This window comes from Staurois parvus, unplaced genomic scaffold, assembly GCF_062004578.1.
Source record: "Staurois parvus isolate SC_StPar_1 unplaced genomic scaffold, SC_StPar_1.0 ptg000444l, whole genome shotgun sequence".
Taxonomy (NCBI): domain Eukaryota; kingdom Metazoa; phylum Chordata; class Amphibia; order Anura; family Ranidae; genus Staurois; species Staurois parvus.
The window spans coordinates 2,072,420-2,098,136 of NW_028318240.1; the positions used below are offsets into that span (position 1 = coordinate 2,072,420).

General features: G+C 42.3%; 1 protein-coding gene across 1 annotated transcript in view; it reads left to right on the top strand.

Annotated features, from left to right (window-relative positions):
• The window catches only part of PELP1 (proline, glutamate and leucine rich protein 1), a 60,722-nt gene that overhangs the window by 26,729 nt on the left and 8,276 nt on the right, over nt 1–25,717 (top strand). Inside the window, exons 8-16 of the mRNA XM_089688014.1 lie at nt 3,245–3,374; nt 5,231–5,318; nt 9,012–9,100; nt 13,698–13,820; nt 17,512–17,662; nt 18,413–18,539; nt 18,905–18,960; nt 21,209–21,415; nt 23,751–25,217. Coding sequence (XP_089544140.1) covers nt 3,245–3,374; nt 5,231–5,318; nt 9,012–9,100; nt 13,698–13,820; nt 17,512–17,662; nt 18,413–18,539; nt 18,905–18,960; nt 21,209–21,415; nt 23,751–25,217 — 2,438 coding nt within the window. The remainder of the gene's footprint in view (nt 1–3,244; nt 3,375–5,230; nt 5,319–9,011; nt 9,101–13,697; nt 13,821–17,511; nt 17,663–18,412; nt 18,540–18,904; nt 18,961–21,208; nt 21,416–23,750; nt 25,218–25,717) is intronic.

The window sequence follows — 25,717 nt, forward strand, 5'->3', positions numbered from 1 at the left end:
CGTCCCTTTATGTCAAAAGCGGTTTTAGACCGGCTAGAGAACAGCGATAGTAAATCAGAACCACTTGCAGAATTGAGTGATAATGATTCTGGGGGAAATTCATCATCAGACACTGAAAACGATTCTGCGACTTTGCTCAGCGATGTGCGAATTTGCCTCTGTATTTCAAATTTCAGTGTTTTTGGTTTGATTATATTATTAAATTAAATATATTATTATTTTTTATGATTATTTATTAAATTATAATTTTATGATTTCGTGTTTCAAATTTTATCATACCCGGGATGTTTAATAGACTCTTGTTCGTACAGATTTCAGTGAGTTATTCCTAAAAATTACAGCCTACAATAAAAAACTACATATTTCCATGCAAAAAAATGTACCGCTTTCAGCACAAAAAATCTGAAATAATCATACCGCCAGGGAGGTTAAACCGAATCTTAGGCAGTGTTGACAGTCAACCAGAGGGGAACTCGGGCAAAGCTAACAGAACTCATCCCTCTCCATATGCATACATTTTATTTCCCAAAAAAAACATACTCCTGCCTTGACTCCAATAGACCTGCCTACACAGTGTGTGGTGAAAGGGCTTTTGGAAGTTGTAGTTCTGGGGGAAGGGGGTGTACCTACATTGTTAGGAACAGACCTAGGGCACTCTGATGATCTCTCATACTAGCAGCTGCTCCTGATACAATATTAATAGTATGGAGAGGATGTCACAAAGCATAATAAAAGCTTTTTCTTGGTACAGGAACAAAGTAACAGTATACAAAAAATGGATGCTAAAATACACTCTACAAAGGGAGAGAAAAATTTGGGATACATACAGGTCATGTGTGTACCTACATGTACTTTTATGCAGGCCATAGGCGGGTCGAAAATCGGCCGATTTTTCTTTTAAAAAAACAAAAAATCGGTCGTTCAAGCGGCTGACATTGCCAGCAACGGTAAAAAAAATCGGCCAATTTTCATCCCGTCTACAGCCGGCAAAAAGTGTCCCTGCAGAGAGCTCCGCTATTTCTTTTACAGTTCCTTGACATTTATAGCGGTTGCAACAATGTATCTATTTGTATCCATTTAGGATACAGATGGTTTTTATTCGGAAACAAATAGATACATTGTTGCAACCGCTATAAATGTCAAAGAAATAGCGGAGCTCTCTGCAGGGACATTTTTTGCCGGACTGGAATTCCTCTTCTTCTTCTTCTTCCTCTTCCTCCTCTTCTTCATCCTCTTCTTCCTCCTTCTTCTTCTTCTTCTTCTTCTTCCTCCTCTTCTTCTTCTTCTTCCTCCTTCTTCTTCTTCTTCCTCCTCTTCTTCTTCTTCTTCCTCCTCCTCTTCTTCTTCTTCTTCCTCCTCTTCTTCTTCTTCTTCCTCCTCTTCTTCTTCTTCTTCCTCCTCTTCTTCTTCCTCCTCTTCCTCTTCTTCATCCTCTTCTTCTTCTTCATCCTCTTCTTCTTCTTCTTCATCCTCTTCCTCTTCTTCTTCATCCTCTTCTTCTTCCTCTTCATCCTCATCTTCTTTTTGTCTTCCTCTTGCAGGTCACTGCTCATGCGCAGATTTTTTTATCGGTAAAAGATCGGCCGATTTGCCCATCATTGCCGCGAAAATCGGCCGGCAAAATCGGCCGATTCTTTTCCAACTTTACCGATAAAAAAAAGTCTGCCAAAATACCGAAAAACGGCCGAACATTTAGCCCACTAACGATCCGAAAATCGTCCGATTTTATTTTCGGACGAAAAATTGGCCGATTTTCGACCCATCTATGGCCTGCATTAGTCTCCAGTAACAAACTCAAGGTAAAGGCTAGGTGTTTAGGGCTTATGCACTCTGGGCTTGAAAAAAAACTCCGCTTTTACAGGCGTTTGGCTTTTTTATTTTTTTTGCCTGTAAACGGACCTCGATGTTGGCCTATGTCTGAGTGTACGCATAGGTGCTTATAGGCATATTAGAAAAGGAACGTGTACAGGCTGAACAAAAAAACATCACCAGCGTGTTCAGGAGAGAAGCATTTGGCCAGAAAAAAAATACGAAAGATGCATAAACACTAGGTGCCTTAATGCATTCTAATGGCCAGAATAAATTAATATTCTGGCCAATAGAAAGCATTAAAGCACATAATTGCATGTGCAATCACAGAGAGCTGCCGATGTGAGGAGGGGTTGGTTCTGGGAGGACGTCATGACGCCCTCCCAGAACTGGACGACCACGTTGTAGCCGCCATTTGGCTTAAGCGCGATCAAGAAGTGGTTAAAGTAACCGCATAATGAGAATAGTAGGGGCACTGCCATTGATTACCTGTCCTTACAGAATGTTAGTTCCGTGGCTGTCATGCCGGTACTTTGGCTTCAGTGCCTTTTGACCTGGAGCAGGTATAGAAATAAGGATTTATGACCTCTTTGCAGTGTGCTTGTTCTGTGATTCAAATGTTAAAGCCAGAGTCATTCATCCAGGATTTTCAGGAAGGCCAGAATTGACAGCTCCTGTACTTTACTCAAGATGGTCACTTGAAGCATCCAGAGGTTGGGTTATGTAGAGGTCCTTTTCCTTTAGGGCAGTGGTTCTCAACCTTCCTAATGCCGTGACCCTTTAATACAGTTCCTCATGTTGTGGTGACCCCCAACCATAAAATTATTTACCCAGTAATTATAATTCATGAAGTATCGCTTTACCGCCAATACTGCTGCTTTCTACACTGTAGCTGCTTTCTACACTGTAGCTGCTTTCTACACTGTAGCTGCTTTCTACACTGTAGCTGCTTTCTACACTGTAGCTGCTTTCTACACTGTAGCTGCTTTCTACACTGTAGCTGCTTTCTACACTGTAGCTGCTTTCTACACTGTAGCTGCTTTCTACACTGTAGCTGCTTTCTACACTGTAGCTGCTTTCTACACTGTAGCTGCTTTCTACACTGTAGCTGCTTTCTACACTGTAGCTGCTTTCTACACAGAAGCTGCTTTCTACACAGAAGCTGCTTTCTACACAGAAGCTGCTTTCTACACAGTAGCTGCTTTCTACACAGTAGCTGCTTTCTACACAGTAGCTGCTTTCTACACTGTAGCTGTTCTTTACACATCGGAAATATGTGTTTTCCGAGGGTCTTAGGCGACCCCTGTGAAAGGGTCCTTCGACCCCCAAAGGGGTCGCGACCCACAGGTTGAGAACCACTGCTTTAGAGGTTATTTGCGTACATTTCACCCACCTTGTTGTATAGCTGTTTCTAAATGTTTTTGTTCCCCCCCAGACACCACCCACTATGAAGGACCTGGTACTGAACTGGATCTTCCATACCTTGAAGATGATGGGGCATCCAGTATTCTGCAGCTGGTGAGAAGGTTCACAGCGCTGGGACTGTGTGTGCGACTGCTGCTCAGGTACTGCTTGGAAATGAACATCGTTATTAAGTAGGAAAGTGGTGTTCGGCTGCATTTTCGGTATCGGGGTTCCCTGTCTTACTACTGTACTCGGCATAGGAGGGAACTGCCATTCCCACCTTTTTTTGGAAGATACACCAATGCTTACACCTTCCACATGTAAACGCCTAAGATCCAAGTGTTTATCTGCTTTTAACACCTTTGGGAAAATGAGCAGGGTTGCACAGGAAGGTGTGGTGCTTTTTAAAACGCACTGCAACCAGATCGCATGGTACAAAACTCTTCGTTTGGAAACTCCCAAAAGGGCTGAGATTTGGAGTTCTGTAATCAATTTAACCTCTGACAAGATCCACCAATCCCTTCCCTGTTGATAGCAACAGTAGGGATTTCACTCTGTTAAAGTAGTGAAGTTGCTTGATCAACAAGGGAGCCAGGCAGCAACTTTTTTACACTTCTCAGAATGAGATTAGCATGTGTTTGTTTTTGTGCGTTTTTTTGGACAGGTTTTTGTTAAGGTTGGGCAGCACAGTGGTTAGCACTTCTGCCTGGCAGTACTCGGGTCGTTGGTTCAAATCCCAGCCACGGCACTTCCTGCCTTGAGTTTGCATGTTCTCCCTGTTCCTGTGTGGGTTTCCTCCAACACTCCAAAGACATGCTGGTATGTTAATTGGCACCTGTCTAAATTATCCCTAGTATGTGTATGAATGAATGTGAGTTAGGGACCTTAGATTGTACGCCCCTTGAGGGTTAGGGACTGATGTGAATGTACAATATATATGTAAAGTGCTGCGCAAATTGACGGCGCTATATAAGTACCTGAAATAAATAAGGTTTGTAGCAGAGAAACGTTGGCTTTGCTTGGCTGGATAGGAGGGGTTGAAACTAAGGTTTAGATATCGAATTTTTGCCTAGTTACATTGGTCCAGCTAGGGTCTATGTATGTATGTATGTATGTATGTATGTATGTATGTATGTATGTGTAAGCTCCCAGGATCAGGCCCTCCTATCCCTCCTGTATTGAACTGTATTGTTGCTGTATTGTCTCCCACTATAATGTAAAGTGCTGAGCAAACTGTTGGCGCTATATAAATCCTGTATAATAATAATAATAATAATAATAATATATAAATCCTGTATAATAATAATATATAATCCTGTATAATAATAATATATAAATCCTGTATAATAATATATAAATCCTGTATAATAATAATAATATATAAATCCTGTATAATAATAATAATATATAAATCCTGTATAATAATAATAATATATAAATCCTGTATAATAATAATAATATATAAATCCTGTATAATAATAATAATGTGTATGCATACCTCTGGGACCCCTGTGAAAGCTGTAAATCTCTGTAGTTTGTACCGATGCTCCAGTGATCACTGCTTGCCTCCAGGCCCTGTGTCAAGCAGCTGTCTTCTGCATAGTGAACAAAATAGGTCACTTGCTCGGCACGGTCGTCATTCTGTTCAGGCAGCAGTATGGGGACTCCCGTCTGCTGTCATAACAAAACTGATACAGACTGAGTACTTCTCATGTACAGGAAGCCTGGCATTTTTACATAAATGAATACAAGACTTCCTCTGGCTAAGGTAGAGAGTCGGGTGGATGCTTTCACGATCTCTACCTCAGCCAATCAGAGGAATGCTTTAAACCTATGCAGTGGGTCAGCTTTTAAAACGGTTTTGTTAAAGTATTTTAGAAAGTGAACTAAAATTAAACTGATTAAGATTTTAAGTGCTTTTTCTTTGTGTTTTTTGTTTATTTTTCCTAGCATTTTCAGTACATTAAGGCTTCACCGAATGACAAAATTGCATCATCCTTTTTGATTTTTCTTACAGGGAGCAGTTCCCAGCTCCAGTGCGAGTACCTGTGTCAGATATACTGAATTTGGTCTGCAGGGTGGTGAACGTAAGCGCTAAAAACTTGGTAAGTCCCTGAAAGGGAACATAAAGCCCCATGGGAGCTGTGTCTTTACCACATGTGCCAATCCTAATTTTCCTAAAATCTTTGCTTCACAACTCTTAAATCACGGTATAATGGCCATCTAGTGTTTCCGTTGTTCAAGAGGTAAAGTAGCCAGTTTGCTTTTAAACAGACCTAATAGGCGTCCTGTAGTTTGTAGTGAGGGGTTAGGAGCAGGGGCGGACTGACAACTCATGGGGCCCCCGGGCAATAGGGGATCATGGGGCCCCTGTGTCCTTACCCAAACTCAAAAAAGCCTATGAAAAAGGTAACGGGCATCTCATGGGGCCCCCATCTGACCTCGGGCAGTGCCCGAGTTTCCAAATGGTCAGTCCGCCCCTGGTTAGGAGCCCCTGGAGGAAGGTTTAAAGGTGATTACACTCATAAATATCCAAACCTAGTACAGATGTTCCCTTTATAGCATATTCAGTACAGATTTTGGCTTATAGTAAATGTCTCTATTGATTTTCAATGACCTGTGATGAAGATGATGCTTTGTTGTATGACTGACAAGTGTCAGGATAATGGGCTCCATTCACTAAAGCAGATTGCATGCAGTATTTAGGTGATCTGACACATTTTTCCCAAATATCATGCAATGCTGAAAATGTCAATTCACTATCCTTTTGTGCAGCCTTTAGTTAAAAAAAACAAACAAAAAAACGTATAAATACTGCATAAAACAGCGTTAAAGTCAGTTCACTGAACAAAATAAATAAATGCATGCGTTAAATAAGTAGTGGTCCAGGCATGCGATATTGAAGGAATGTAAAAATATAATAGTCAATTAGGAGAAGTCTTTACCTTTTTTGGACCTTATTGCATAGAAGCCAAAATATGGAGAGAAACACAGAAATGTTACATTTAGTGAAATATATTTATTTTCTCCTGTCATTTCGCCACATTTTCAGAGACTTTTTTTTGTGTATATACAAGCATATATATCATTTGCTGCATTAACCTCCCTATCTCTCCAAACATACCCACATGGAAGAAAAATATATTTGAAATATATTTTTAAAATATTCTTCCCAAATATATTGAGATATATTTGGAATTCTACAATTTTGTACAATTTTGGCCATATTCAGTATATTTCAATAAATATAGATAGATACTGCATGTTGAAATGCGTTTTTTATATATTACAAAATATATGACAAATATATATATTTTAAATATATTCTTCAGTTTTTTTTAACCCCTTGATGCTGACGTCACACAAATATGCGGCCTCATGGAACTGGCCTTTTTTCCGTAGGGCCGCATATTTGCGTACCCGTCTTTGAGCTGGGGGCGCGCCACACTACACGCTTCCAGCACAAAGACCGCGGTGTCACTGGGAGCCCCGGGTCCTGTTCTAATGCTCGGGGCTCCCGACTCCGGGTCTCATGATCGCTGTGATAGCCTCTGATTGGCTATCACAGTAATCAGTCACTGTGCAGCCCGGCCCCCTTTTTTTTTTTCCCTATATGAATGGAGAAGAGAGATACATTGTATCGCCAACTCCTGGCATAGAGAGAAAAAAAAATTTTGTAAAAAAAAAAAAACCCATAAATATTAAAAAGTAAAGAAAAAATACCTAGATCAAGGTTTGATCTAGTTCAGTGCCAGGGTTATTGTTTGGGTCAAGGTCATGGTCAAAGTCAAAAGGTCGGGATTTAAAAAAAAAAAAAGGTGTCAGTGTGTTTTAGGTTAAAAAAATAAAAGACAAAAGCAAAATGCGCACTATTGTTTCTGGGCTGTACTACGGATACAAACAACAAATAACATACACATATACAGTATCGCTGCGTTCGGCAAGAGCTGGAGAATTTATTTTGGGTTATTCTTTGGTGGTAGGTTACGGTGGTAACAAGAAAAACACAGCTAACTAAAAAAAAAAGATTTTTTTTTTTTACTATTTTGGGCCAGTTTTCCTTTGATAATAAAAAAAAAAATCAGGAGATATCCATTACCATTTACCACCAAATGAAATCCCAATTTGTCCTGAAAAAAACACGGTATAATTCCCCCGATGTACAAAGTAGTTGTGATGATATGGACGGTTTTATTAACACATGTCAACGTTGCAAAATTGTGCTTAGGCATTTAGATTTGTTTTACCCTTAGGCGTGAAGGGGTTAACATATAAAAAAAATAATTTTAACATATATTTTTACATATATTTGTAAATGCATTCCAAAAATGTAGATTTTTATTGCTAAAGACATACAGTATATTTGAAATGTATTTTTAAAAATATTTTTCATATATTTTGTAACAAAAATACATTTCAACATTGTGTGTGTATTTTTATATATATATTTATATACATACATACATACAAATATATGTTAAAGTTACTTTTTTATATGTTAAAAAAAATCTGAACAATATATTTAAAAAGTATATTTTTTAATATATAAAAACCGCATTTCAACATGCAGTATATATCTATTTATCTATATATATTCTCATTCTCTCTCTTTTCCTCTCTCTCTCTATAGATAGATATATATTTATTGAATATGGCCCAAATTGTAGCATTTCAAATATATTTTTCTTCCATGTGGGTAATGCAATGTGCATGCATATCACAATGGTCTAATCCCTTGTTAGAACGTACTGTATGCCATATGTAGTGGGGATACTTTAAATTTTTCCCAAATGCCTTTGGAGATATATTGAGTGGGTTTCCTCCGGGTACTCTGGTTTCCTCCCACACTCCAAAGACATGCTGGTAGGTTAATTGGCTCCTGTCTAAATTGTCCCTAGTATGTGTATGTATGAATGTGAGTTAGGGACCTTAGATTGTACACCCCTTGAGGGTCAGGGACTGATGTGAATGTACAATATATATGTAAAGTGCTGCGTAAATTGATGACGCTATATAAGTACCTGAAATAAATAAACAATATACAGAGAATCTGGCACAGCTGTGTGTAGTAACCAATAAGCTACTAGGTGTTCTTGTCAAAGCCTCATATGTATTTAGAAGCTGATTGGTTACTATGAACAGCTGCACCAGATTCTCTGGGCTCCAGTTTAAGTAAATCTCTCCAATGGCTATTCTCTAGCAAGACAAAACAGACCTGTCCAAAGATATAGCAATGAATTCACCAAATATCACAGTAAAAAAGTGTAACTATAGGCAAAAGTTTAAAAAAAAAAATGGAGGGTTAGTAATGGAGGGTTAGAACCCCCATCAGTGTTTGTTTTTGCCATCTGTTTCCAATTGGAGAAATTTTCCCTCTGTTAGTGTTCAGATGTCAACCCAACATATGGGGATTTTCTCTCCCTTTCGCTTTGGAAGGAGAAACCGTAGAAATAGCGGGTGAATCTCTCTAACAGGCACAGACTGCAATAAAAACTGCAAGGTGTTCTAATTCCTCTACGCTGTATCCATCCCACTGGATAGGATGTCATGCTATAAAGTACCAATTGGTTTCATGAGATAATTGCTGCAAATTTTGATGAAATAACACATGCCTTATTTTATGAGTGTTTTTTAGTGAATTGCGTAAAAAGTTTTGAGAAACGCTAAGAGGTATTTTCCCGTGGATCGTAAAGCAGTAGATACTATGCTGTGAATGGAGCTCCAGCTGTCTTTGGTCTGTTCTTCCATACTTACCTCAGACGTTTGGCTGATACTTCTCTCTCTCTGTCTCTTCGCAGAGCTGGCAGGGAGAAGAAGCCATAAAGCTACTTGTTCTACCTCGGGTCCATCTGAGTGCTCTGGACATCCTGGAGGCCACAATCCTAGCGTGAGAATCTGACTTTTGCTTTCATAGAGTGACAGGAGAACCGGCTTGTTTTTGGGAGTTGTGTCAAAGCAGAACACCACCTATGGTGATTGCTACTTCAGCTGCCTTTGCCAGGGAAGCTTCCTCTTTTTCCGTGATGGCGGTCAGGGAGGGGGGGTGGGTTTTTTTTTTTCTTGGACTGTGTGGTGATGTTGCAGTGACATATGAGCGCCCTCTGTTCTGGTTCACACCATGCCTGTATCTGAATAACATGGGAATGTGCTGTGCGTTTCAATCCACATGCAAAACGCATCCCATTTGGGATCTGCAGTAGGTGTCAATAAAAAGTTAATGACACCTCAAATGTAGTGTGCTTGCCCACACTTGCCTGCACCAGATTGCATGGCTGTTTTGTACTAGGCGATCTGATTGCAGTGCACTTTAAAAAGTTGTACATGCACTACTTTTGGTGCGGTGCGATTTCAGCCCATTAACCACCTCCCGTCCGGCCGTTGTATATATATACGGCAGGACGGTGGCAGTGCAGGGTCAGGTGGCCATTTATAAACGACCCCCTGCTTGTTCGCGCTCTGTGGGAGCACGCAGCACCGCGATCCGGTGCCAGCTGTGTCCTCCGGACACAGTGGAACACCGATCGTCGTACGGGACCTCTCTGCCCCGTGATCACTGATTGGCCAAGCAATGATCCCATGCAGAGTACTTCTGACATCATTGCTTACTACGTGTGAAATCTGTGAATGATCACAGAGGTCACATGGTACAAGGCTATTCACAACAAGCTGTGACCAATCACAGTTCACACAGTAGTTCTCAATGGCTGCAAGAATGCAGAGAGAAGGAGAAATGATTGCTTTTACAGTCTTTATGGGTGTAAAAGTAATCAGTGTAAAAAAAAAAAAATCTTCATCACCCCCCACAAGTAATACAGTGTCACCATGGTGACAGTGTACTGCTAGGGTGACAGTATGTAAAAAAAAAAAAAAAAACAACACATAAATAATATAAAAAAATAAAAATGTAAAAAAGTGTTTAAAAATTATCATTTTTGGTTATAAACTAATTTGGGTTATTTTGTTTTCAACATTTTTGGACATTAACATTGCAAAAAAAAATAAAAATCCCAGCGGTGAATAAATACCACCAAAATAAAGCTTTATCTGTCTCCAAAAAATGATAAACATTTCATATGGGTACAGTGTTGCATGACCGCGCAATTGTCATTCAAAGTGTGATAGCGCTGAAAGCTGAAAATTGGCCTGGACAGGAAGGGGGTGAAAGTGTCTGGACTTGAAGTGGTTAAAAATGAATGGGCTCAAATCGCACTGCACAGAACCACATGGGAGTTGCACAGGAACACACAGTGCATTCCTATGCGATTCAGATGTGGGAATGGTGTGATACGGCCCTCAGTCCTGAAGTACTGTGAGCTCAGCCTGCATGATGACGCACCCACCAGGGAGGGTATTAAGCTCACAAGTAATGGGCAGAATGACAGGAGTGTTCTGACAGGACCGCTGGCACTGGAGAGGGTATGTACAGCCTGGAATTGTTTTTTTGTTTGTTTTTTGTTAAAACAGGAAGGTGGGGAAGCGGAAAAACCAAATCATTGAGTTCTACATGAACTGTTTCATTTGGAGATGGCAGCATTTAGTACCTTCCAGGTCTTTTCACCAATTGTAATGCATAACATTCCTGCTCAAGATTGGAAAAGATTCCGGCAATGATAATCCAGAGAACCGTCTGCCCCTCTGAATGTGTTTGTATCCCATTTGGGAGATTTCTCTTCACTTCTTGTCCTTTAGACACAACAGTGAAAGGAAATTTGGTTGAGCAGACAGTTGGCAGTGGAGCCAATATCTCCATTGGGAGATTTTCCCTCTCTTGCTGTTTTTTTTTTCCAGTGCCTGAAACATAATTTGCACAATGTGGGAATTTACTAGAACTGGAGAAAAAAAATCTGGAGCAGCTGCTCACCGCAAGCCGCTTATTCAGTGAAAGTGGAACTAAACTTGGAGGAAACTGCGGGCAGGCAGCTCTATAGAGACATGTCTCTTCTGCAATAATAGGCACTTGCCTGCTTGCAATTTCCATTGAATGCACACTGAGCTATGCATGTGCAGCTTGGCGTGTGCTGGAATTACTAATTCACATGTGCAATACACGAGTGATTGATATCATCCCCACCGGCCAATCGAGGCCAAAAATCCTGCACCTGGGAGAAGATGACAGTGGCCAGTGAAGGATGAAACTGCTGCATTGCTGGACGGTTGATGCAGAGATTTTAGCGAAGCTCTAGCCTCCTGTTAAAAAAAAAAAAAAAATACAAATCAGCAGCTAAAAAAAAAAACTGGCTGTTTTTAAAAAAAAAAAAAAAAAAAAAACAGGCACTCACCTGTCCCACGATCCAGCGGTGTCCTCACCCCAGCTGGGGTTCATTGGCAGTCCTCTGTCCCCAGCATCTTCAGTGTGGGCACCCGGCTCTAATGGCTTGTTGCTTCACAGCCGGGTGCCCACTGCGCATGTGCAAGTAGCGCTGCGCATTGTGAATGGTCCCGCAGTCTTCTGGGACCTGTCACATGTCCCAGAAGCTGCGGGGAGGGAGGAGAATTTCTGCTTCTGAACACCTAGGCGGTCAAAGCGAAAGTGGGAGTGGGTACCTGTCAAAATCAGGTTTTCGCTTCTCCCAAGGACCCCATATCCCCCCCTGCTCCCCAAGCAGGGGACGAGTCATTAAAGTGGAACTTCCACGTTTGGGTGGAGCGCCACTTTAAGCTTTGAAAGTGAAAAATGATTGGTTGCCATGCACAGCTGCTCCAGATTTTGTCTGCTTCGGTCTTAGGAAATTCACCTCTATGCATTTTGTTCCTTGCCCCTGTGGTCCTCCAGCAGCCTACACCTTTCCTTCACTCTTCTTAATGCTCCACTGAGCCCTCGGGAATTATTAAAGGACCTGGGACTTCTAAGTATGGAGGGGCATGTCACTCCCGCCCCTTAGTTTCTGTGCTGTCACACATGGGCAAGGAGAAAGTCATCTCTCTGTAAGTGGCAGCTGAAACTTATACAGGACTTGCTTTCCTTTCTTCCAGTTGTTGTATAGACTGACAGAGGAGCATAGTACTGGTGACTGTGTGCTGCTGGGGGACCAGCTGTTAGAGAACCTGTTTGCTTTAACCTCTTCCCGTCCGGCCCATGTACATAAACGGCCAGACGGGAGCAGTGCAGGAGCGGGTTGCTGTTTCTAAGTGGTGCCCGCATTTACAGGCTACGCATGTTCCCTGGGAGTGCGCGGCACCGCGATCTGATGCCCGCTGTGTCCATAGTGGAACACCGATCGCCATACGGGACCTCTGTGTGATGTCCTGATTCATGTGATTGCTGATTGGCCAATCAGTGATCACATGAATAGTAGTAAGCAAGATGTCACTTCCTGACATCATTGCTCACTACTTGTGAAATCTGTGAATGATCACAGAGGTCACATGGTACAGGGCTATTTACAATAGCCTTCTACCATGTGACAAGCTGTGACCAATCACAGCTCTCAGTATTTCTCAATGGCTGCAAGAATTCAGCCAGACAGAAGGAGAAATGATTGCTTTTACAGCCTTTATGGGTGTAAAAGCAATCAGTGTTAAAACAGAATCTTCATCACCCCCCACAAGTAGTACAGTGTCACCATGGTGACACTGTACAGCTAGGGTGACAGTATGTTAAAAAAAAACCATAAATAATAATATAAAATAAAAATGTAAACGATTTTTTTGAACAATTATAATTTTTGGTTATAAACTGATTTGGGTTATATTTTTTTTTTACTAAAAAGACAACTGAATAAATTGTGGCCAAGATTTATGAAGAAAGATTGTTTATTTGCAAAATTTTTATAAGAAAAACACTTTTTTTAAAAAAAAATTTAGACTTTTTCATTTATATAGCAAAAAAAATAAAATTCCCAGTGGTGAATAAATACCACCAAAATAAAGTTGTATCTGTCTCAAAAAAATGCTAAAAAATTCATATGGGTACAGTGTTGCATGACCGCTCAATTGTCATTCAAAGTGTGATGGTGCTGAAAATTGGCCTGGACTGGAAGGGGGGTAAAAGTGTCCGGACATGAAGTGGTTAAAGGAAACCATTCCTGAGAGGTTATGAAATCTGAATGCTCCTTCTGCAAATGCTAATTCCCTGATTGTCAAGCTGATCCTCCTTTTTCAATACCCTGTGTCACCCACGCAAAACCCAAGTACAAAGGTAAAACGTCTGCCAATATTCTGGCTCCTCCGATGTGAACACTTTTTCTGGGCTGGTGGGCCTGGAAATATTAAAACCAGTGTCTAGCATATTTAGAAGGGGCTCAGTAATGTCGGTTCTCTTTTTTTTTTTGTCACCATAAAACAGTAGTTCAAGAAATAAACGTTTTAATATGTAAAAACTATCACAGAGCTTTCCCAACTGGCTTGGAAGATGTGTAAATCGTTGCACTGTATCCTGGATGAACTTTCCAATACAATTCAAGGGAAGGGTGTAGTCTGCCTAACATTTTCTGTCTATATTTCGTTCTGTTGTCTTGACTCTTCTTTCTATATATTGTTGATAGATGTGGACCACGTCTTCTGCCATTCTGTACAGTGATTTGCAGGTTATTCCCACAACTTCTCAGTTCCTGGGCAGCTGTCCGAGGGGCAGGAGGAATACCACCCGGGCAAGAGAGACCCTACAGGTTGGTAATGGAGCCTGTGTACATAATAGCTGCACTGGAGGGTTCCAGTACTCTTCGGATTTTAAACTAAAATAATGTAGCCCTGTCTGAAATGAAGAACATGTTGCTTATAACCAGGGGCGGACTGACCACTTGAGTACTCGAGGGCCCGGGGTCAGTAGGGGGCCCCATGAAATGCCCCTGTTTTGGGTGTGCTTTGAGAGTGGGCAAGGACACAGGGGCCCCATGATTCCCTATTGCCCAGGGGCCCCATGAGTTGTCAGTCCGCCCCTGCTTATAACATAATTTTCTTTCCTGTACTTAAAGCGGAGTTCCACTGACCTGTCAAGAAAATAAAAGTCAGCAGCTACAAAAACTGTAGCTGCTGACTTTTAAAAAACAGCCACTTACCTGTCCCTCGGTCCCGTGGTGTGTCCTCCGCAGCCCGTTTCACCGGCTGTCCTGTATTCCAGGCGCTGGCATCTTCAGTGTGGACACCCGGCTGTGATAGCTTGCGACTTCACAGCCGGGTGCCCACTGCGCATGTGCGAGTAGCACTGCGCTTCATGAATGGTCCTGTAGTCTTCTGGGACCTGTCACGTGTCCCAAAACACTACAGGAAGGGAGGGAGGGAGGACACCTGTTTCCGATCGCCTAGGCCAGGGGTAGGCAACCTGCGGCTCTCCAACTGTTGCAGGACTACAAGTTCCATCATGCCTCTGCAAGTCATAGCTTTGTACTGTTGCAATGCCTCATGGGAAATGTAGTTCCACAACAGCTAGAGAGCCGCAGGTTGCCTACCCATAGCCTAGGCAATCGGACTAGAAATGGTAGCGGGTACCTGTCAAACTCGGGTACCTGCTCTCCTCCCACCCCCCTGCTTTCCAAAGGTGTCAGTCCTTAATGGAGAGCGGGGGGCAAGGGCTTATTGTGGAACTTTCCCTTTTGGGTGGAGCTCCACGCTTTAAAGGATAAGTTCACCTTTTCTAACATGGTACATATTACACCCATGTTCAGGGTGTAACATGTTATTGCTGCAGCTTTTGAGATCTGTGGTAGTCCATTGAAAGTTCCTGTCATTGTGTAACTACTAGTATGCGGTACAAACACACAGCTTGCACAGAGTCTACAAGAGCCCTGCCTAGCACCCACAATCTGCTGATCATGGGTGCATTGCTTTTTGGGCTGCTAATTAAAAAAAAAAAAGCACGTTGTTTTACCTGCAAAAAAGATGTGCATTTAATTTTTTATTTTTTTTTTAAAAGGTGAACTTATCCTTTTAAAGTAGAATTAAGGTCAAAATTGTATTTTACCTGCGGTGGGGCTGTGACCTCACTGCATGGATTAGCTGCTCATTTTTTATAGGGTTGAGGACAAAGCTCATACCTGACCCGCTGATTCTTCGGAAAAACGTGCTCCCCCAGCGGTGGACTGTTCCTGTCTATTGAGTGTGCTGACGTCAGAAACAGTCCATTTACAAGACCGCTGGACTATGGTGCGGGGCAGAAGCCAAAGGGACTGTGCAGGGGAGGATCAGCGGTTCAGATATGTATATTTTCACTATCCTCTTCCCTAGAACAAAACCAGCAGTAAACCCATGCAGGGCAAGCACAGCCCCACTGCACAGGCAAGGAAAACATTTACCCGGAATTCTGCTTTAAATAATTGGATAGCGTTCTTTAAGAAACTGTCTTTGTAAACACTTAAAAACACTTTGAACAGATTTTTTTTTTTTTTTTTTTTAAAGCTTTAGTACATGACCCTGTCACTGCAGAAGGACTATGCAGAGCACGCTGGAGATGCCTCTCCCCTTACCTCAGCTCTGTAGTCCAAGCTGCACTTCCTCCAGCACGGCAATGTGTCCATAAAAATTAGTTACATCACATTGATCATTAGATCAGTTTTGCTGTGTTTACTACTTTTTACAAAAGGTGGACCTGGATGACACAGCTTTGTGGGCGGGGCAGTGTTACATTCAAACTGTCGCAGAATTTAGCTGAAAGATGCACCCTGTGATCTAGGAATAGGTGGGGCGGGGGGTTGGGACGGTTTGGGTTTTTTGGGAATGACGTATTTGACCATGCTTCATGTTACACCCGAAATATGGTTGTAACATGAAACCTGGTCTAGAAGGTGAACTGAGCCTTTAACCCCCCTGGCGGTATTCCCGAGTGTAGCTCGGGGTAAAGTTTCAGCACCACAAGCGGTAACCCCGAGCTACACTCAGGAATACCCTGCAGTGCTGCTCCGGGATCCCTCCAGCACTTATCTTGTCCTGCGCTCCCGCGATGTCCCCCCTGCAGTGTCCCCTGTAATGTCCTCCGGCCGATGCCGGCATCTGTCTTCCGGGTTCCGTTCCCTGTGATGTCGGGACGTACGGGGGACGGAACTGGCGGGAAATTTTAATGTGTCATTCACTCAGTACACTAAAATCTGATAGTATTACATTCCTGTATCAAACCATTTCACATACATGTTGTCCCGAGTGCTTTGTCCGGCGCCCTGCCTGCATTATTACTATTCTTTCTGCCTGTAAACTGAGAAACGTCCATGGCGTCCAAAAAGCGTCCCTTTAGGTCAAAAGCGGTTTTAGACCGGCTAGAGAACAGCGATAGTAAATCAGAACCACTTGCAGAATTGAGTGATAATGATTCGTGGGGGAAATTCATCATCAGACACTGAAAACGATTCTGCGACTTTGCTCAGCGATGTGCGAACTTGGCGCTCTATTTCACATTTCCGTGTTTTTGGTTTGATTACATTATTGAATTACATTTATTATATTATTTTTTATAATTTATGATTTCGTGTTTCAAATTTTATCATACCCGGGATGTTTACTAGACTCTTGTACTCTCAGATTTCAGTGAGTTATTCCTAAGAATTACAGGCCTACAATAAAAAAAAACAACATATTTCCATGCAAAAAAATTTACCGCTTTGAGCACAGAAATATGGACATAATCAGACCGCTAGGGAGGTTAAAGGTACAGAGTAGACCATTGGAAGAGTTCTAATTCGTATGAAACTGCAAATTTGTTTGGCAACTTGAAAGAAAATTTTGTGTGTATAGTTGTGTGATACACTCACCGACCACATTATTAGTTACACCTGTTCAATTGCTTGGTAACACAAATTGCTAATCAGCCAATCACATGGCAGCAACCCATTGAATTGAGGCATCTAGACGTGGTGAAGACAACTTGCTGAAGTTCAGAGTATCAAAATGGGGAAGAAAGGGGATTTAAGTGACTTTGAACGTGGCATGGTTGTTGGTGCCAGACGGGCTGGTCGGAGCATTTCAAAAACTGCTGATCTACTGGGATTTTCACACACAACGATCTCTAGGGTTTACAGAGTATGGTCCAAAAAAGAGAAAATATCCAGGAAGCGGCAGTTGTGTGGATGAAAATGCCTTGTTGATGTCAATGGGCAGACTGGTTGCTTTTGACATTCAGATGGTCGGGTCAAAATTTGGCATCAACAACATGAAAGCATGGATCCATCCTGCCTTGTATCAACCGTTCAGGCTGGTGGTGGTTTAATAGTGTGGGGGAGATTTTCTTGGCACTAGTACCTAATATCCTGGCCGGTGAGTGTATATATCTGTGGAGCAGATGAATATGGAGTTAGAGCTTGGCTACACGGTATAGATTTGATTCCCTAATGTGTCCTGTGTGACAGTTATATGTAATGAATCTCTCTGATGTAGTGCCCTCCGTGGAGCGGTGTACCGCGTGCTGGAACGATGGGTAACCATGTGTGGGGTTTCTTCTGGGATTTTGCAAGGGATGTCCCATCACTCTGACGTCTTACTGGCCCATATTCTAACTGATATCAATCCACCCACAGACAATGTGAAGGTAAGTGGACCCACCAGCCCTTTGTATACATCCTTCACCATTGCTCTGTCTTCATCCATTCTCTGTTCTTCTGCCCAGATATCAGATCTGTCCTCATCCATTCTCTGTTCTCCTGCCCAGATATCAGCTCTGTCTTCATCCATTTTCTGTTCTCCTGCCCAGATATCAGATCTGTCCTCATCCATTCTCTGTTCTCCTGCCCAGATATCAGCCCTGTCCTCATCCATTCTCTGTTCTCCTGCCCAGATATCAGCCCTGTCCTCATCCATTCTCTGTTCTCCTGCCCAGATATCAGCCCTGTCCTCATCCATTCTCTGTTCTCCTGCCCAGATATCAGCCCTGTCCTCATCCATTCTCTGTTCTCCTGCCCAGATATCAGCCCTGTCCTCATCCATTCTCTGTTCTCCTGCCCAGATATCAGCTCTGTCTTCATCCATTCTCTGTTCTCCTGCCCAGATATCAGCTCTGTCTTCATCCATTCTCTGTTCTCCTGCCCAGATATCAGCCCTGTCCTCATCCATTCTCTGTTCTCCTGCCCAGATATCAGCCCTGTCCTCATCCATTCTCTGTTCTCCTGCCCAGATATCAGCCCTGTCCTCATCCATTCTCTGTTCTCCTGCCCAGATATCAGCCCTGTCCTCATCCATTCTCTGTTCTCCTGCCCAGATATCAGCCCTGTCCTCATCCATTCTCTGTTCTCCTGCCCAGATATCAGCCCTGTCTTCATCCATTCTCTGTTCTCCTGCCCAGATATCAGGATTTGTGCAGCTTGGAGCAAAGAAGCAGAAAGTTTCAGATATGACAAATGGAGATTTCCAGAGTCACAGGAAGAAAGAAACTACCGCAAACACAGAGCTGTGTATAGCGGCCTTGAGGGGTACGTACTAGATGCTTCCAAACTGTGTCCTATGGACTATATATTCTACTATTGTCACCATGTTTCTCTGCAGAATTATGGACAGAATGATAGCACTCTTCTGTCTGTCTCGCTCTGCAGGAAGAGCGACAGACTCATGGCTCCCTTCTGTCTGTGTCAGCCATGCAGGAGGAGCACAGACTCAGTCTCCTTCTGTGTCACCCGCAGGAGGAGCACAGACTCATAGCTCCTTTTAGCGTCACACTGCAGGAGGAGGTGTAACCTTGCTTACTGCTAACTCTGTATAGCCCTGAGGAAGGGATAAATGCAAAAATACTTGTCTGTGTTGCACACTAATATTTGATAATCTGCATTTTCTTTTCCAGGCCTTTGCTCCATTGTTCTATATGGTGGGTCACTGATAAAGGATGATACACATCGGGTGAGTGATTAACGTGTGCTGCATGAGAAGTTTTCTAACTCTGCTGTTATTGGGATTATGTTTTCTTGTTCCCTGCCAGATTAGGGCTTGTGTACATGGATTTTGCTGTAAAACACATTTGCTCATTCATTCGAATACCGTGCAGCTCAAACGTAAGCTTTCAAACACAAAAGGCTGCTTTTGACCTGCCTAGTAAATGCAACTCCAATAGGACCTGCTGCATTTAGAGAAACATGGCAAATAGGAGTCTGCTGGCAAGGGTGTCCCTAGGGTTGGTGTCACCCGGTGCGATAACACTTGGTGACACCCCCTGACGATCCCCGCAGAATGGATCGGATCTGCGGATTGAGCAGAGTGGATCGGACTCCGATCCATTATGCTCCCCAATCTTCAGATCCGATCCATCCTGTGAGGATCGTCGATTCGCTGTACTACTTACCTTTTCGTGGAACGGGTCTGGTGTCACCCAGTGCGGTGCACACCTGCCTCGGGACGCAACTGCTGCTGGCATACTTCAGATGCAAGCAATCAAAACTCATGTACTGAAACCCCAACCCTAAGCCATTTTACCTCAAAAGAGAAGTATGGGTTTAAGAAAAAGACCAAACATACATACCTAGGTGAATGCAGTATTGGTCCGATGCTGCATCTGTCCCATACTGGCTCTGAGAACTGAGCGTTCAAAGACCACTGATCGCTCAGCTTTTGGTCTTCAGTGAGCAGAGAGACAGTGACTGTCAGTCACTGCTCCCTGCTCTGCCCCTACATTGTTCACTGGAGCGCCAGGCTGTGGAGGGGGTGGGAGGGGCTGGCTCAGGCTCTCAGTGGTTTGCTGAGAGCCATCTGGGTGGATCTCAACTTTAACCACTTGCCCTCCAGAGGATCCCCCCCCCACTTCCTGACCAGCCAATTTTTTTCATTACAGCGCTGCATTGCTAACTGACATTTGCGCAGTCCTGCAACGCTGCACCCAAATGAAATGTACATCCTTTTTTCCCCAGGAATTGAGCTTTCTTTCGGTGGAATTTGATCGCCTGTGCGGTTTTATTTTTTGCGCTATAAAAAAAAAAGACAGACAATATTGTGAAAAAAAACTATATTTTTTTTACTTTTTGCCATTAAACATGTCCAGTAAACAAATTAAAAAAATCGAATTTCATCATAAATTTACACCAAAATGTATTCTGCACCATGTATTTTTGCTGAAAAAAAAAAATCCCAATACGTGTAAATTAATTGGTTTATGTGAAAGTTATAGCATTTACAAATGGCGGTATATATACTGGGATTTTTTTTGTTGTCTTATTTTTACTAGTAATGGCAGTGATCAGCGACTTATAGTGGGACTGCGGCAGACATTCTGACACTGGGGGGAACTGGCTTGGTGTCACTGACATCCCTAGTGATACCAATACTGTGATCAGTGCTAAAAAAAAAAAAAAAAAAACCACGCTGACTCTGTACTAATGGCACTGGGCAAAGGGGTTAACATGAGGGGCGATCAAAGGGTTAACTATGTGCAGGGAGTGTTTTAATAGGGGGCGGCGTCTGTGCGCTTCACTGTAATCACACTGCTCTGGATGGCTGTGCTGTGCAGTCATCCAGAGCAGTGTGCCAGAGCTGACAGGGAGGAGAACTGTTATTAAACAAAACAGTCCTCCTTCTTTGACAGTTCTTTTCTGCTCCCCATGGCTCAGTATCTAGCCTAGTCAGTGCCTCCACGTAAGAGCTAACAAACTCATTGACTATTTATACACTGACACTAATTGCAATTTAAAAAGCCACAGATGTGGGACATTAACCTCTAATTGGCATTGTAACCCGTGTGTGTCACCTTGTGTGTCTGTAGCAAGGGCAAACATTCCAGGGGAGGGAAACTTTTGATCCAGGGGGTGGAGACTTCTAATCCAGGGAGCGGAGACTTCTGATCCGGGCCATTTGGGTGATTTCTGTTATCATTTTGATTTAAAAAGGAGCCAAACAACTCTATGATAATAAATGGCTTCATATGATCATCATCCTTCAATAAATGAGCATTTTTTGGCATGATCAGTCATATTTTCAATATCAATGCCAAAATTTCACAATTTCTGCCAGGTGGTGCAAACTTTTGAGCACAACTGTATAGACTAATGGGATTATTTCAAGACAAAGCACAGGTTGACAGTTCAGTTTTTTTTAATTTTTTTTTTTTTTTGCTTGTTCCATTGCCAATTCAAGGTAATCAGATCTGTGTCTCTCTCCCCAGCGCCTTCAAGAGTTCTCCATCCCCTTACTGCTGCGTCTACAGCAAGGCTCCGATCAGTGGGTTGGCCCATACATCAGCAGTGACTGCCGCAAGCAACTTTATCGGCTGCTTCTGTCCCTGATCTTGACTCCAAGCCCTCGTCTGCCTGCACCTCTGCACTGTGCTGTCAGGATCTTTAGAGGGGGTATAACAGAGGAGAGCCTTCAGGTAGGACAGTGTTGGAGACTTGCTGGAAAGAAAAAAGGGATCATGTTGTTAAAAAATTTTGTACATTGATGTTCTCCTTGGCAGCCTGTATGCAAGTCCAGATAGTTCACTTTGCCAAGAGTAAAGGGGGGAGGGTGCTCCTCTGAGTGTCTCTGCAGGATGTGATTTAATCTCTGTGCTGTCCAGGTCTGGACATACTTGCTGTACCTGCTTTGCGTGTGGAACCTGCTGGCTGTAAGCTGAAAACAAAATTAGACATTAAAATGTAATCTAACTTATTTATAAATAAAATAAAGAAAATGACATAAATTAGATATAAATATACAAATGTAAGTTCAAAAAAAAAAAAGAAAATACGTTAAGAATGCCTTTTGTTCCAAAACTCATTAAAACATTTTACTTTATTCGGAGTAATTTTTCTAAATATTTATAGTTTGAATGAAACTTTTTAAATCAAGTTTGCAGAGGAGTACCTAGTCTAAACTGCTGGACAGAAGGGTAGATCCTTGGCAGCCATCAGTAGTAGTCCAGATGCCAAGCAAGAGTGCAGAGGCCAAATAATCTGAAAGTGTTGTCATATGCTTGTATATGCTGTGCAGCCAGTATGTGAAATACTGTATAAACTTCTTGGTAAATATATACAGTAAATGTACAGATAGTACAGAATTTGGATGGAAATGAGCTGTGGTGTTGGAGCTGCCCTTAACCACATCCTAAATTAGAAAAGATAATCTCCTGCGCCACAATATGGGTGTGAATGATTGGAGCAGCCTGTATTAGAAGTGCCACAGCCACAGCACCAAATTGAACAACTAAAATATTTTATTTAGTCTTTATTAGTTATTTTATTTTAGTCTTAACCACATCCTGCCCAGCGTATAGCAGTTTGACATTCGGGAGGACTTTTATCATTCTGGGTGGACATCATATGATGTCCTCCTAGAACGTCACTGGCTGTGTCCATAGACGGTGCTGGTACCATGTGATTGCTGTGACCAGTCACAACAGATCACATGACAATTGTAAACAATGAATGGCTTCCTTTCATGTCATGACATTTGTGTTGTCAGCTGTGAATGGTCACAGTGATCACATGGTACAGTTATAGCCAATCTGTACCATGTGATTACAGCTTGTCACAACAAAAAAATCAAATTCATTCAGTAAAATGATTGCTTATAGCAGCGAAATTCACTGCTATAAGCATTCATAATTTGTGTAAAAAAAAAAAAAAAAAAATCCTTATCACTTCCTTAGAGTAGTACAAGATTACTGTGGTAACATCATACTGCTCTGGTCGCAGCGAGTTTAAAAAAAAGTAAAGTTATATAATTTTTTTTTCATACTGTCACCAGTCGGTTCCTCTGATCGCTGCCACACCAGTTATGTGATGACGCTGTACTGCACTGGTGACAGTATGTTAGATAAAAAGAAAAGGGATTTTTTTTTTTTTTCAATTCCAAATTTAAAAAAAAAATGTTGACAAAAAAATTACAACTTCAAACCGCTCGCCATTCCTCTTACTAAATACCTTGGACTGTCTTCTTTCAAAAAAGGGGTCATTTGGGGGATATCTGTACTGTCCTGACATTTTGGACCTCAAGAAATGAGTTGCTGTCAGTACACCAGGATTGATCAATTTAAAGATCTACATTTGTTTGTAGACTAACTTTCCTACAGACTAAATAATATACACTGATTTGGGCTGATTTGTATGCGGAAGAATACATTTTGGCCTAAATTTATGATTAGTTATTTATTTGCAAAATTTTATAACAAAAACAAAGAAAAACATGTCTTTTTGTTTATTTTTTTTTGTTTATTTATTTGTGTTATTTTTTTTGTTTTGTTTTTATTTATTTTGTTTTGTTTTTGTTTTTATTTTTTTTTGTTTTGTTTTCGTTTTTTTTTAAATTTACAGTCTTGTTTATTTAGCAAAAAATAAAAAGCTCAGTGGTGATTAAATACCGCCAAAAGAAGCCCTATTTGTGGGACAAAAGCGATTTAATATTTTGTTTGGGTACAGTATCATTCAAAGTGCGACAGCGCTGAAAGCTAAAAATTGACCTGGGCAGGAAGGGGGTAAAAGTGCCCGGGGTTGAAGTGGTTAATAAAAAATGAGTTTATTTATATTTATTTTTTTTTTGCCTTCCTCTGGATCAACTGTGGGTGACGGATAACTTTTTTTTTTTTTTTTTTTTTTTTTTTTTCTGTGGTTGAACTGGATGGACTTTTGTCTTTTTTCAGCCAGACTAACTATGTAACTATATGCTTTCAGTGCAGGAATGTTTGCTTTCCATATTATAACTTGAGGTTTCTCATATGTTCGTTACAGGTGTCCATGTTCTGTGCAGAAGCCCTTGCCATTTGCCGGGTCATCATTCACCCCCGTGTTCCCACCCTTCAGCGCCCCCTTCCACAGCACGGACCTCGTCCACCTCTACAGTCTGAGATACCCACCCAGCGACTTCCTGTTCCAGCTCGTCCACTTACATTCCCAGTCCCACCTCCAGCCAATCACCTTCCAGTCAGAACCCCAGTTCCTCCACAGCCCATAGAGCCCCCAGCTGCCTCAGCAGTGCAGTCCCCTCCAGAGACTTTGGGAAAGACTCCGCGGCCAGTCTTTGTTCACTATGAGAAAGAAGAAGCTTCAGATGTGGAGATTTCTTTAGAGAGTGATTCAGACGACAGCGTCGTAATAGTACCTAAAGGCTTCCTCCAGAAACCAGCGATGAAATCTGAACCTTCCCCACCTTCCGCCAAGCCCCCTGCTGAAGAGACAGCGGAGGTTCCCACCACACACAATGCCCCATCACCGAACACAACAGCACTTCCGCAACAAGCACCACCACCTCTTGCATGCTCAATTCCTGCTGCTCCGCAGATGCCAGTCGCCACTGAAGCACCCGCACCTTCCCTTCCTCCCCCTCCTCCTCCTCTTCCTCCTCCACCACCCCAGTCAGAGGGCGACATGGTCATCAACATCAACAGCACTGATGAGGAAGAGGAGGAAGAAGATGAAGAGATGTATGATGAGGATGAAGATGAATATTATGAAGAAGACGACGACGACGATCTGGAAGGTCTAGATGATGATGAGGAAGAAGACGACTTTGAGGATGAGGAAGGTATGTCAGAAGAGGATGAGGAAGAGGAGGATCTGGATGGAGAAGAGGAAGAGGAGGAAGAAGATGAAGAGGGCTTAATGCATGATGATATACAACTAGGTACAGCAGTGGAATCTATACAAGATGTAGAAGCCATACAGGACGTAGAAGCCATACAGGATGTTGAACCTATTGAAGATGTAGAAGCAGTCCAAGATGTAGAGGCTGTACGCGTGGAAGATGGCCCAGAAGCTGTACCTGATATAGAGCCGGTAGTAGAGGACACTAAACCGGTCATTCAGCAAGAACCAGAACAGGAAGAGGGCCCGCCCCGTTTGTCCCCTGTACAGGAAGACGATGGTGGAGACACGGACCTTCTCATGGTGGTAGAGAGCGAAGATCGAGAGAACACAGAGGATGATGATCAGGATGGAAACACAGAAACAGAAGTGACATCTAGCCCTCCTCCACCTCCTGTACTAACTCCCCCACCTCCACCACGTACAGACCCTGAACCCTGTCAAGAGGAGGAAATGGTTGATCCAGAAGATGATGATGATGATGACGACGATGTGCCTGACTCAGAGCCACCTGTTATTGAAGAGCTGGAGGATGAACCTGTGAAAGAACTGCACGAGGAGAGGAAGGCGAAGGTGATTGTGGAAGAAGAGGAGGAGATGGGAGAGGATACAAAGGTGAGTGAATATGAAAGATCAGCTGTATTTGCATATACAGAAGGACCTGCTTTAGTTCTTTATAGATTTATAGATTCTTAAAAAGGTTACAGTGTCATTTTCCCAGTCATTTTGTGGTTAGTGAAATGACTGGGTGGCCATACTTCAAGTAGATTATATCTGTATGGTCCTCCCGCGCTCTAGGTCCCCTATTAGTTTATACTAAAAAGCTGCTAGTACCTTACCATATACCCGATGGAAAATGACAAATTGAAGACTAATTGGTGCTGCGCTATCTCTAGGTGATAAATAAACTCCTGTGATATTAATACCCCAGACAGTGTACAAACCTGTAAATAAATGTACATAAACCAAAAATTATTGAATAGAATGCACATGAAAACATCCAGATTGTGGATAATAGTGAATACCACCCAAACTAGTGGTGTACCTAGGTGTACGTTTGGGTGGTATTCACTATTATCCACAATTTGGATGTTTTCATGTGCATTCTATTCAAT